Source organism: Mirounga angustirostris, unplaced genomic scaffold (assembly GCF_029215605.1).
Source record: "Mirounga angustirostris isolate CCGP_5_RB_7025 unplaced genomic scaffold, mMirAng1.0.hap1 SCAF_14, whole genome shotgun sequence".
Classification (NCBI taxonomy): domain Eukaryota; kingdom Metazoa; phylum Chordata; class Mammalia; order Carnivora; family Phocidae; genus Mirounga; species Mirounga angustirostris.
Window position 1 is genome coordinate 37291143 of NW_026991722.1, and position 14443 is coordinate 37305585.

Consider the following 14443-nt stretch of genomic DNA (forward strand, 5'->3'; position numbering starts at 1 on the left):
AGCAGAAGAGAGTCAGGATGGAAAGAAGCAAAGTGATTCTGGGGCCCAGGACATGATGTTATGGGACTGAAGAATGGGGAGGGAAATGAACTAACTCTCAGAGCTTCAACTGTTGGCTCTTGAATGACTGGTTTGAAAGGAAAAGACAGGAAATCATGAAGTGGCAATCTTCCTGGATAATAGTAATAAAATTGACCATGACAATGGTGTCTCTGTAGGGATGCCTTCAAACTCCTTTATCGAGACCCTGACTTTACCTACTCACTATGTTATAACACCAAGGCCATGCATTCTACCTTCTTCAAACTCACAAATTCCTCTGTTTCCTTCTATTCCAAGGGTCACTGATGTGCTCCCGGCCACTGTCATCTTATCTGGAATTAGCATACAGCCCTCTCAACAGGTTCCTCTCATTTTAGACTTATTCTTCCTTCCGATTCATTTTGCATCCTGTAGTCAATGATCTTTTAAAAAATGAATTTGGCTGTAACATGCATAGAATCCTTCAGTGGGTTCTCATTTTTCAAACTCCTACCTAAGACTTAGGAAGTCCTGCATAATCTAGCTTCATCCTTAAGCTCCCGGTACTCTAGCATCCTTCCCCAGTTGAGTTCTTCAAGGAGAAGTTCCACATTTTCTCTCTGCTCTGAACAATCTCTCTGCCTCCTCCACCCACTTTCACTTGGCCCATTTCTCTTCATCCCGCTGTTGGCTTTAGCGACCATTTTCCACCTTCGCCTCTGACCTCTAAATTTGGGTTTGTTGCTCCTCGGCACTCTGCACTGTCTGCCCTTCCTGTACCTGGTACCCTTCCCATTTTAATTGCCTTTTCACTTGTCTTTCTCCTTTACTAGACTGTAGCTTTTTTGAGGGAAGAATGGTTCAATCTTTTCACCATTAGATCTTGAATGTTTAGCACAGTGCTTGGAACACAGCAGGACGTGCTTAAGCGTTAGTGGGACAAAAGAACAAATACAGGTTAGCTCTCTTTGGCTTGCAGTGTCATGGACTTTGGCCCACATCTTCTGTATCCTTCTTGGCTCTGCATGCATCCTCAGCACTGAGAAAATCAGAAGGGAACAGATAAAACACAGCACTTTAACACTAGCCATGCTGTCTAAAATCGAACAGAGTTATTCACATTTGGCAGAGTGAAAATCAAGATACACTCAATTGCTGCCTGTGGATTTCCTATCTGCTCTTTCTAGGTGCTAAAGTTCATAGAAATGTCATTATACTCTTTCATAGTTATCTACATCAGATCTTCCCCACCTGCAATCATGGCAAATTCTCTTTGGTTCACATTTTATTGTTGTTCTTTTAAAGATTAGGAAAGCAGATGGTATCTAAAAAAGGTAAGCTCCCATTCAGAAGAAATGCTTACTCTTAGGGATGAATACAGGTGGGAATGTTATCAAAGGGTGGGTGTGAAGTGGGATTGGATCATTTCTGAATTCACAGCTTAGCCCTTTTAGGTACTAGCTGTGTGACTTGGGAGAAATCACGTAACCTCTCTGTGCTTCATTTCTCTCACCTATTAATACAGGGGATACAGTGATCACATACCTCCTGCTCTCAGGAGGATTATTATATAGTGTTTAGAGCAGTGCCAGGGCACACGGTGAGACTATGGAAGTATTCTTTTTACTTTTACCTCTCTCTCTTTTTTTTTTCCAAATATTTTATTTATTTTAGAGAGAGAGAGAATGAGAGAGAGCAAGTGAGCGGGGGGAGGAACAGAGTGGAAAAGAATCTGAAGCAGACACAGTGCTGAGCACAGAGCTCCATGTGGGGTTCGATCTCACCACCCGGAGATCATGACCTTAGCAGAACCAAGAGTTGGATGCTTAACCAACTGCACCACCCAGGCGTCCCTACTTTACCTCTAATGGTGTAAGCATTTTTGCACCATCATCTCCTCATCTATAAATTAGTTTTTGCTCAAGAACATATGATTAGTTACTGGCTAGTATTCTAGGGTATACCAAAAAGAAGAAAGCCCAGTTAGTTGAATCAGTGAAGGGTTTTACAGAAGCTCTAGGTGGACTTGACATCTCCGATATCCTAAACAAAGGGAAGAGTCAGCTAACGGTGACAGCCTTCTCTTCTTTCTCCAAAGCTGCACACTGCCGTTAATTTGTCACCAAATATCCTTTTCACACAATATATCATTGTATCAAGCAACATATGAGAACAGGCCCCACACTAAGTTCTTTATTTTAGCACATTTGGAGAAAGCATATTCTGAAGTTTATCCATTTAACCATATTGTGAACATCCATGAGCTATCATTTTTTTTCTACCATATTATAGTGAACAGGTTTTACGGTATGAGATTTTAAAATATTTATTGTACGCCTTTAATGCTATTCAAAATCAAGCGAGGAACGAATATTGTGTTATTTCCATGTGTCTGGTACTACACTAGCTAATTTTCACCAATAACCTCATCAGACTGGTAGTGTCTCTCTTGTTTTCCATGGAAACTTAAAATGTATTAGAATCTATCACAGAGAAATGAACTCATCTTAAAATCAATTTCTCATCTGAGTATGCTGAGTAAACCTCTGTGGGTACAATGCAGCCAAAGCAGATATGTGCACTGGTCATGTGACATTCATATTTCTAGAATCCTAAGGAAATAGCTTTTTCAGAAGTCTAGTTTTAAATTTTTTAAAAAGATTTTATTTATTTATTTGAGAGAGAGAGAGCAAGAGAGCAAGCACACAAGCAGGGGGGAGGGGTAAAGGGAGAGGGAGAAGCAGACTCCCCACTGAGCAGGGAGCCCGACACATGGCTCGATCCCGGGACCCTGGGATCCTGGCCTGAGCTGAAGGCAGATACTTAACTGACTGAGCCACCCAGGCACCCCAGAAGTCTAGTTTTATAACTGAAACTCCTGAATATTTTACAGAAGAAAAGGAGCAGGGTTAACAAGCAAATGAAAACTCATAAATAAGAGACACTTTCAGTGAGTGTAGGTAATAATTTTTTTTTTCTTTCAACAGGTTGCAATACATTTACATTTTCCAAATCAACCTTTACTGAAAAGGGTCAAGTTTTAGCCTACACATTAAAAATATTAAAGGCATACAATTTGGTGGATTTAGTGTTGAAGTGGGTCATGGATTGAATTGTGTCTTCCCCCAAATTCATGTGTGGAAGCCCTAAGCCCTAGTACCCCAGAATGTGACTATATTTGGAGTTAGGGTTTTTGAAGAGGTAATTAAAGTAAAATGGGGCCCTAAGCCAACATGACTGGTATCCTTATAAAAATAGGAAGAGAACTAGGGATGTTTGTGCACAGAGAAAAGGCCACGTGAGAACAAGGCAAGAAGGTGGCCATCTGTGGGCCAGGGAGAGAGATGTCAGGAGAAATCAGCTCTACTGGCACGTTGGTCTTGGACTTCCAGTCTCCAGAATGATGAGAAAATAAATTTCTGTTGTCTAAGATGCACAGTCTGTGTTATTTTGTTATAGCGGCCCTAGCAAACTAATACAAAGTGGAAGAGATCAGAGAACATTAAAATTAAAAAAAATTATTTCCCAATATCACTTTTAGTTTAGTTACCCCCCCCCCATCAGTTGCTTTCCCCATGTCAGTGAATTGCTGATGCTTGTCTTTATCCAGGTTTACCACCACTCTCTACGTAAAGCTTAATACTTTACTTTTTCACCTACTTTATACTCCTACGCTAAATGTTCAACCTAAGGGCTAATTTATAATAGGTGATTTTTTTTTTTAAAGTAGTAAAAATATTTATTTTACTAGTAAAAAAGATTTTCTGAGAAGTACTAACAATTTTGTTTAGGGTGAGAGGGAATTTTATACCTATAGCACCATCAATATCCCATGACATCAACAGAGATTTATTGTGTACCTACTGTGTGCCAGGCACTGTGTTAGGTCCCAGAGATATGGTAAAGAACAAGTTAGAGAAGCTCCCTGCTCTACAGAGAGGGCAGCTGGTAAACTAATGAACCAACCAACTGACCAACCAATGATTACAGTTATGGTAAGAATGAAATAAACAGTATGCCATGATAGAGACTAGTATGGGAGACCTACTTGAGGAGATGCCTTTAATCTGAGTTTGGAAGCCAGAGAAGCAGCCTTTACATACATGTAAAGGGAGCCAATGTACGTGTGTGTGGCCAGACAGGGCAAGGGTAAAGTGGGAAGAATGTTCTTGGCATAGGCAAGAACTAGTATCATGGTCTTGAGCCAGTTTTAGGGACTGATTAAAGTGGATGCTGCTAAGTATTGGGATTGAGTGGGAGAAGCCCATGAGACTGGGCCTGAGACAGGACTAGGCAAGGGATGGATCGTGCACAGGCTTGTAGGCCTGGTGAGGGGTCTGGGTTGTAAACCAAGTGCCGTGGGATCTATTAAAGGGTTTTAAGCAGGCAAGCCAATAAAAATTTAGACCTCATATATGAAACCTAGAAATGGCATCAAATATATAATTTCCTGTACTTGAGAAAAACATAAGCAAAACAAATTTTAACCTATTTATATGTGATCAGGGGTCTAATAGCTAAGTGACAGTAATTGATCATGACATCAAGGTATGGACGGTAGCCTTTAACTGCACGCCCTCCCTCCCTTACACAGGGGGTCTTTTCAGAGCTGAGAGTAATATGCAGAAGCTTATGAATATGGTAAGTATCAAGGATATAATTATGGGTAGAGTTGGAAGTTCGGGGCTCGTTTCCGATCTTTTTAGTCTGCCTGCCACAATGGGTCCTTATAAACCACTAGCAAGCCCAGCACTTGATGAGCTTTAGGGACAGGCAGAAAAAGCCCTCACTGTATTACATTTTTTTTTAAAGATTTTTTTATTTATTTGAGAGAGAGAATGAGATAGAGAGAGAGCATGAGAGGGGGAGGGTCAGAGGGAGAAGCAGACTCCCCGCCGAGCAGGGAGCCTGATGCGGGACTCGATCCCGGGACTCCAGGATCATGACCTGAGCCGAAGGCAGTCAGCCGCCTAACCAACCGAGCCACCCAGGCGCCCCACTGTATTACATTTTAATACCCTTTCTCCCCCACTGGAGAAGATGGCTGAAAACCATTAAGGCTTTTAAAACTTCATTGTATTAGGAAGACAGCAGGAATTCTCCCTTGAGCTACAGTGCATTTATTTGTCTTCTTTGACATCAGAACCTGAAAGGACACAGAAGTGTTTCTCTAATTTAGCAGTAGACTATTTACAAATGAGTCAGTTTCCCATCGTATTAAGTAGTTAATATGGGGAAAAGTCTCCCACACAGAGTTAATCCGGAGCAAATATGAATAATTATAAAAACAAATCTTTTAATTAAGAACAGCTATTAAGTTCCTGTTTATAGACCATCTCATGAAGGGTGCAGATATAGGGAGCGTGAGGAAGGGGGTTGCAAATAGATGGGACCCAGTGTCAGAAGGCCTGTATGCAAGCCCTTGCTAGCATATGACCTTGGAGAAGTCTCTTAATGTGCCAGAGCTAGCATTTTCTTATCAGTGAAACGGAATTAATAATATCTAAACGTACAGAGCTTTGGTGAGCAAATAATGAATAAGAGAGGGCTCTGTAATTTTTGAAGCACTTCATAGATGTAAAATTTATTATTCATATTCTGGCTGCCATGATGAAATACAGGAGGCTAAAGACAACATTTTTGCTCTTTTGAAGACTGTAAAACGGAAAACCACAATGCATAGACTACATACAAAAATGGTAATATTAACAACCACAGTTCCTATTACTAGCATGTGCTCAAAATATCATTAAAATGAAATAAAAAGAATGTGGTAGGATTTGCAATTTCAGGAAACAGCTATGTGGTAGATGCAGTGCAGAGTAATGTCCAGAAAAGCTTTCTGGAAGGCACATGTTTATGTAGGTTTTATAATAGGCAATGTAGCATAGTGATTAGGAGTTTGGGATCCAGTAGATTATGGTTAAAGTTCCTGATCCACTGTTTCATAGCTATGTGACGGTGGGAGAGTCATGTAAACTCTGTAAATTGATACCTTTATTTATCTATAAAATGGGGATGAATACATTTACTCTATGGGTTTACTCTAAGGACTAGGGGAAATTACGTAAATAAAGTTTTTTTTTTTTTTTTTTTTTAAAGATTTTATTTATTTATTTGAGAGAGAGAGACTGAGAGAGAGAGAGCATGAGAGGGGGGATGGTCGGGAGGGTCAGAGGGAGAAGCAGACTCCCTGCCAAGCAGGGAGCCTGATGCGGGACTCGATCCAGGGACTCCAGGATCATGACCTGAGCCGAAAGCAGTCGCTTAACCAACTGAGCCACCCAGGCGCCCCGTAAATAAAGTTTTTACACAGTGTTTAGCAGGAGGCCTGTGCTTTAAAAAATGGTAGCTTTTATGATTATTACCCTTTCATATCTCCCCAGAGTTGAAGGATGGTGAAGCATTATTAGCTATTAAGATGACAGAGAAGGTGAGAGAGCACTACATCACTTACATAATCATGGCAGGTGTGGGGAATTGTTAGGATCTAATTCAATACAAAGGAAAGAGAAGATAAACGAGAAATTCAGAAGAAAAGTTGGAAATTTCTAAGAACAGAAAAAAGCATAAAGAAATATGGAGGGCAGCAGTTCTTAACAAGCAGCCTGCTTCGCTGATCAGTCTTAAGTTCTGCTTTGTTTTTGAAATAAATATCACCTCTCGCTTTCATCAAGTAGATGTGAGGTGTCTCCGTGGAGACAGTTTTACTGTCTTAAGTGACCATCAAGTCAGTATGATCAATCACTTGAGTAGGGAAAATGGCTGGTAGTGACAAACTGTGAGCTTTCCTCTTTGGAGATTTCTTTGTTACAAATTTACTTCAGAAAAGGTCAAAGAAGAGTGGGAGAAGTTAACTGGAGTGTGCTCAGAATTACGGGGGAGAGGACACGGTCTGAGACCACAGCTTTGCCTTCAGACATGATTGAATCTATATCGATAATACTCTTTGAGGAATGTCAATACATTTTTTTTTTTTGTAATTCAGTATTTAGCTCTGCTGTTTCAGCTACCATATAACATTGGGGATCCAAACTCACTGGGAATAAGATTAAAGCAATCACTCTTCTCACTTGTGGTTCTGAGAGGCTGAGAGGTAACAAAGAAGAGGAACTGTTGGATCTATAAGTTTGGCAACTTTGAACAAAGAGGTGAGGTCAGCTGAAGAGAGCTTCTTATTTTTACCTTTGTGAAGTGTAGGATATAGTATAAAATGAAACTAGTGTGCTGGTTATATTTTTTAAAAAATACAAATTAAGATAAATATGTGACTGCTAATAAACGTTCATCAATGTATCACCTAAGATCATCTCATGTACTAATTTTGTAAGAATCGTTCTAGGCATCAGGAGCAGAAACAGTCCAGGGAGGAGAGTTCTAGAAACAAAGAAGTGGCTAACAATACCAAGTGATGAAGGAGATGAGGACTGAGAAGTGGCCATCACGTTTCAGGGATGCTTTTTGTGAAATAGTAGAGGAAAGAGGCCAGCTATTTTAAAGGCAATTTAACCCATTGGTTCATTTAATATTTATAATGGCCAAAAAAAAAAAAAAAATCCATCAGCCCTTAGTTCAGAGAAAGAATTATTAAGCAAAATTCAAATATTTCTAAGGAACTGGTTTGCTAAACACATTTGTAAACACAGGAGTCTAAACTAGACTGAAACATATGATAAATACATAGTCTGTCCCCTTATTTTCATTCAAATTGCAAATGTACATTTATTATCAAAACCAAGTAACTTCAACCTAGGAATCTCCTAGGTCACAATTAAAATAGAGAAAAACTTTATGAATGCCTTTATCCAAATATGCAGGGCTATGTGAATTCATACATTTAACACATCTGGAAGTAAGCTTTCCATATTCTGGGACTTGAAAGCAGGCTTTAAGAGGATGGCTCTCCAGAAATATTGGTAAGTCCGAGAAGAGTTGAAAGATAGTTTCTCCCATTGTTATCATTAAGGAAAGGATTTCCATGGTATGATCCCATCCCATCACTTTTCCTCTTTTCACTTCTATCTTAAACTAATAGAGCACTGTCCTCCAAATCAGCAGAGACATCCATGACCTTGGAATAAGACAAATTCTTGCATCACTATTGTGTGGTAATTTGACATGGCACATGTAACACGGAACTGACCGGTGGGACCCAGAGCCCTGCATCCACTGAAGGCTAATATTTAGCATGGTATCCACTTACACAAGTTTTCCCTTTAGCTGTGATGAATTCTATGGTACATGAGTGGGAAGTATCCAAACTAACATCATAAAAGACGTCATAACTGAATCAGTTCAAAATGACTTAGTGACACTGTAGCATCCACTTGTCCTTCACGGAGACTTCTTGTCAAGGGATCAGACTGTTACCCTCCCTAAGGACAGTCAAGCAGCCAAACCTGCACTAACCATGATGGGTTGTTCCGGAGCCTGTTGACATACAACCCGATGAGAACATGTTCATCAGCTAGCCTGTCTGCCACATTCAGGCTGTATTGTATCCTGAAACGGGGCAGGAGGAAGAAAGGGTGTTGGTAGGAGAGGTGAACAGAAATAAACAGAGTGAGTAGGAGTGAGTTTGTGATAAAAAAGGCATTTAGAAAACCAAGCAGGTAGAGGAAATGTAAGTGATGTTCTACAAAAAATCCAAACAAAATCCAAGCATTGAAATACACAGTTCCATTTCACTAGTTTAAAAAAATAAAGATTTCCATTTAGGTAAATTAGCTTTTAAGGAAACAGATTTGCATTCTTCAAGCCACTACAGCCAAGAAATTCATCTGTACAGTAAACACATTGATTGGGTTGCAAGCAAAGAGTAAGTATCCTTTGGAAAATCAAATCTAAAGTTTAGTCACTAAAAAAAAAAAAAAAAAAGGAAATCAGAGAAAGTGAGTAACACAGATGTGTCTACTCCAAAGAACTACATGGTGCTATTAGTGGGGTTATAATAGAGCTGCTTCTACTAAATCAAAGATGGTCTTTCAAACATAAAGCATTTTTGACACAAGAAATCTCCATTTTTAGTTTAGTTAATTCAGGATTCAGTACACTCTGGCTTTAACTTACCCTTTGCCCTTCAGAAAAGCTGGAGCAGCCCTAGCCAGCAGTTTGTTCTGCTCTACTTCACTGTCCTTGGGAGGAGAGCTAGTTAATAAGATGGGAAAGCCAAGAAGAGCGTAAACACAGCAATGCATTCAAGAATAGAACTGGCTACAGAAACTCCCAAGTCTAGATCCAAGCTCCATTTGGACAGCTCTCTTGTTATTTTGAAAGGTTCCAGATGTTTTCAGATTTCCACAGAGTTGAACTAGGACTAGAAACCTGGCCTGAGAACCATAACTGTAATTACACAAGCTTCCATGATCCCCGATTTGACCTCGCTATTTGCTTAACAAATAGATTGCGTATGCCCGGACATAATGAAAATTCATTCAACATTCATTACGGACTATCATGTAAACGGCCCAATAGTTCACTAAGTGCTGCCAACCTTCAGATCCTACTCAAAAAGTATACTTCTCCAGCCTTCCCTATATTTTCCAACTTTCTGAGTTGAATAGAGACTTGAAAATTACCTAGAGACTGCAGTCATATTAGAAGTGCTTTACTACTCCAGGCACAAGTCACCTTACCCATGCTGAGAAGCTACAAAGAAAGCTTTCAGAGAAACACAGAAATAAACCTTTGAGCCTTGTAAATATATATTCATATTCCCTGTGTCTATAACTGGTGAATAGAGGCCTATCAATATAGCAAATTCTTACCAGTTTAGGTTCATTATGAGGAACACTCATTTAGTAATTTAAATGATAGTTTAAAAAAGTTTAAAGTGTGGTTTTATCAAATGACAAATAGAAATAGAAATAATAATTAATAAAGTGTGGCCAAGTGAAAGTCACCCAGGATCTACTAAGCATGCTTCATTGAGAAATATGGTATTGATCCTTAGTAATACAATTGTACATGTAACATGCTGAAAGGGAGCCTACTCCTTTGTAGGTTAAGAATTTGCCCTCTAACACCAGTGGACCAAAAACTATCCTCCCACCCTTTTCATGGAGAATACAAAAATTAACTGTCTGACTTTGTTTGATGACCAAATCTTTAATTTCTGGGGTTGAAAGTATGAGGTTTTACCACAAACTTTCCCAACTTTTCAACAAGTTCTAAATATATGTATGTGTTAAGATGGCTTATAAAGTAGTTAAAATCTTAAATAAAACTTCAACTACAAGTTTTAAGGATTTACTACAAAGTACCACTCTTTTAGACCATGAAGTACAAAGAAAATACCAATGTGAAAACCAATCTCACGTTAGAATTATGCACATTGTAACTAAAATTCTTGTTTTATAATTTTATATACTATGAGATAATAAGTAGTGAGGTCTCTGGCAAACTTAAAATCAAATCTGATTTATAAAGAAAGTGTCTAGTAGAGAGTAGCACTCGTGTTTGTTGAATGTATGACCTCACTTAGCTTTTCAGGAATGAACCTATTACTTAAAGAGTACAACTGCACATAAATGTAATTGACTTTAACAATGAAATGATTAGCGTTCAAGGAGAATTTAACTTCTTGATGAACATAATGAGTTTTTTCAGCATACTGATCTTCACCTTCTAAGATGATGAAGTTGTCCATCAGGACGAAATCACCACCTTAAGCCATCATAGTTGGTATTTTCCTATCATCCCACCAAAACAGCATACCAAACCTTGTCTTCTGAAGCATATCCCTCTGTGTTCATTATCCAGTGATTAGAGTCTCTCTGCTGCCCAATTACCACCCTTCCCAACTTTTTTTTCTTTTTAACTCAAGATAGATGTACCTACTATATAATTGATTTCAGATCCCTGCAAAAACACTCAAAACACGGTGTGAAATTTCAATGATTCTTCCCTCCAAACTTAACTATTTCCTTGCCTTGTTATGCATTTTGCCCCTTGAATCCCCAAAATTGTGGTGGTTCCTTAAATCAAAAGCTTAATAATTGTGCGGGTACAACCTCTGGTGCTGAATGCACAGGAAGAAAGAAAGGACTAGCAGAGAAAAGAAACACAAGAGGCTCAACTGGGAGGATGTGTTCGCTACCAATTATGCCTGAGAAGTCTTGGAGGAGGAAGGTGATGTGTCAGTAAAGTCCCAGGAAGGCATCTTGCATCTTGGCCACAGGAGGAGTCCTGCTGGTTTCAGGAAGGGAACAGAGGCCCAGATTCTCCTTTGGTGGCCTTATTCTTTTTCTCCCAATTCTTTGGGCCCCCTCTTTCCTTCCTCTACTCCATTTGCCTGTCTTCCCTCTTCTCTTCTTTTTTCTTCCTTCTTCTTCCCAAATCCTTTCCTCCTTCAGAGGGAAGAGGAGCAGACATTCTATCCGTACACATCTCTTTTCATCTTGTTGTCATTTTCAACAAATGAAATGCCAATGTTTGTTTGAAGAAATCATTTAAGTTCTTTTATGTTCCGTCTGCCTCCCACATGAGTTCTTGGGAAAACCAGTTCTTAGAAAATATGGAAATTACACTCTCTGCTTCTGTGAATTTGTGGAAATACACTATTTACTTCATTTTGCTACAGCTCTTAGTATCTAGTGCCAAGAGCATGTCTGACTTTTGGTACTCAGTGTCCACATAGTTTCTGGACTTCCTAGAACTAGTCTCAAATTCTTCTCCTCATCATTTATTTCTGGGAAGCCAAAAATATGACCATGTATAGAGGAAGCCAAGTTCATGATGAACACAAGAGAGGATCAAAATGAAATAGATCAAGAACTTACAGAGTTGACAGGGGAGGCAGTTTTCACTTTAAACTTGGGTCTATAAAGACTTTTCATGTGAAGTATCTTCACTAGATTTTCTTTTGCACCTCCCCAGGAGCTCAAAGAAGGAAAACAAAGTGAAAACCTTTTCTCCCCAGTTGTTGTGAAGATAGTAACTATACGTAGTTCATTATCATTTCTTCAAAGCAACATACACCACGATACTTTATAGAATACACTAGATGTTTAAATTTTCACGTGGTAGCTTGGCCATTTGTGTAGAGAAATTGGGGCGTATTTCCAATTCGTTGTGGGCTTTGGGATCAGACACATGGGCACCTCCATTCTTCCCAAGAAGCAATGCTTCTGGAAAGTCCGTGTTCCAGAATGCAACAATGGTTGGCACGTAACTCCAGCTATAGAAGCCTCCCATTCTTCCACATGCCCTGTTCTCAAATCAAAATGCATTCTTCCTTTTATCCTCTGAAGCAGGGAACTACCTGGGCTCCTCTTGACCATGTGTGATATAAATCTTTTCTAATCTGAGTCCCAAGGAAAAGCAGGGTCACCATCTCTAAAATTGTGTGTACACATATTTCTTTTTCTTATTGGTTTTTTTCCCCTACCAGGTACTTGCCATTGTATAACTTTATTCCCCTGCACACATACTAACATGAATGGGCGTGGGGACCATCATACCCTGGAGGGGATGACAACGTAAATTTGAAGTTGATGTGTTTGGTTGAAAGAAAAGAGGCGGGAAATATTCCTTTAGATTTTTTTTCCTAAAAGAATTCTCTATGTTCTCACCAATTCCTTTTGAGATCTCTGGAAAAGAGCAACTTTATATAAAGAGAAACAGCCTTTTCCCAGATTTTTTTCACACACACACACACACACACACACACATTGATACAATGGGTTCTGGAATGGTAGAGTAATTTCAAAATGTCTCATATTTATTTATTTAAAATTCACCCTTGGTTTTGAAGGGTGACAACTAATGTTGAGTTTTTTTTTTTTTTTTAAGATTTTATTTATTTATTTGACAGAGACACAGGGAGAGAGGGAACATAAGCAGGGAGAGTGGGAGAAACAGGCTTCCTGCTGAGCAGGGAGCCCGATGTGGGGCTCGATCCCAGGACCTTGGGATCATGACCTGAGCTGAAGGTAGGCGCTTAATGACTGAGCTACCCAGGCACCCCTGTCGAGTTTTTTGCTTAAGCGTAAATTACATTTTTGGGGTGTTCTAAGGTAACAAAATCATGCACAAATGCTCCCTGGATTGTTGCTGAAATCTGAAATATAGTTTTTTTTTTTTTTTTAAAGATTTTATTTATTTATTTGAGAGAGAGAGAATGAGAGAGAGCATGAGAGGGAGGAGGGTCAGAGGGAGAAGCAGGCTCCCCGCTGAGCTGGGAGCCCGATGCGGGACTCGATCCAGGGACTCCAGGATCATGACCTGAGCCGAAGGCAGTCGCTTAACCAACTGAGCCACCCAGGCGCCCTGAAATATAGTTTTAAAAGCCATTCTTGCTTATGCTGTGTTACTGTATTAGCTCTGGTCAAATATTTTTTTTTTCTTTTATTAAACATGAAAATAAAGGATTTAAATAAAAGTCCTGGATGCAGTCTCACAGAGCAACAGTATTATATAAACAAATTATGTAACATAAAATAGTTATTATCATCATGGTTAAACAGAAAATGATATTCAAACGGCAAATTAAAAACATATTTTCATTTTTACTAATTTTTAAATAATTGATAAACTTGTGTGGTGTTTGAACTGGTAAAGGATGACTTGTAAAGCTGGCTCCCTTCTTAAGTAACTAACTGTTAATTGTGAATAAAATTTTGCTTCTCATGTATGTATGTAAACACACATACACACATATATATGTGTACAGCCATACATGTATGTATGTGTGTATATTCACACTTATGAAAGTATATGTTCATAATACATATGAACATATTATATGTTCATTTACATGTGTATATATAAGTATGTATGACATATTGTTTATATATGTCAAAACCTCTTGAACTGCATACTTATTTTAAATATATTCATTGAATTATATATCAATTATATCTCAATAAAGCTGTTTTTTACTTAATTGCTTCTCACTATGATTAACTCAGGCTAGGAACAAGGTCACTAAACTAATTTAACTAATTTGAAAACAATAAAAAATGTCCACAAGTTGAGATAATTTCTGGAAAAATTCTGTTTTTCTTTCCTTTTCTAGTTTTCAATATCTGAGATCTGAAACATAAACTATCTGCCACATGCAAATCAGCAAACAAGCATAAAAAACAGCTCAGTGTTTCGGTGGGAAAATTAGTTGTCATCAATTCAGACTGGCATGAAAGCTGAACTATCTTTCAAGCAGGTACTGCGGAGGAAATAATAAGAATTCTTAGGTCATATTTGATTCACTACATTTACTATGTTGTCCCCCAGATATCACTAAGCTGTGTCAATTGCATTTTTGTCAAGAGAGCATCTAGAAAAGTTTGCTGGGTATAGGGCATACACAGAGAAGAACTAAAGCAACTCTAGCAAGTGAATAAAAGTTACTGAAGTGAAGAAGAGAGGTGACTGGAATTTTAATTATGCACTAATATTTCAGTATAGGAAATAGAATGGAGTC

At 38.7% G+C, this 14443-nt stretch overlaps 1 protein-coding gene across 23 annotated transcripts in view; it reads right to left on the reverse strand.

The window, feature by feature from the left end:
- The window catches only part of DTNA (dystrobrevin alpha), a 343646-nt gene that overhangs the window by 44389 nt on the left and 284814 nt on the right, over positions 1-14443 (reverse strand). For 17 of the 23 annotated variants that reach the window (XR_010407264.1, XR_010407263.1, XM_045886857.3 and 14 more), the window contains 2 exons: positions 9091-9168; positions 8431-8523 (listed from right to left, as the gene is read on the reverse strand). The exons of 4 other annotated variants lie outside the window; for them this stretch is intronic. Coding sequence is in view for 17 of the 19 variants with exons in the window: in XM_045886857.3 (XP_045742813.1) it covers positions 8431-8523; positions 9091-9168 (171 nt within the window). In the remaining 2 variants the exon portion in view is untranslated. The remainder of the gene's footprint in view (positions 1-8430; positions 8524-9090; positions 9169-14443) is intronic. 2 more of the 23 variants (XM_045886861.3, XM_045886866.3) reach the window with 1 other exon arrangement.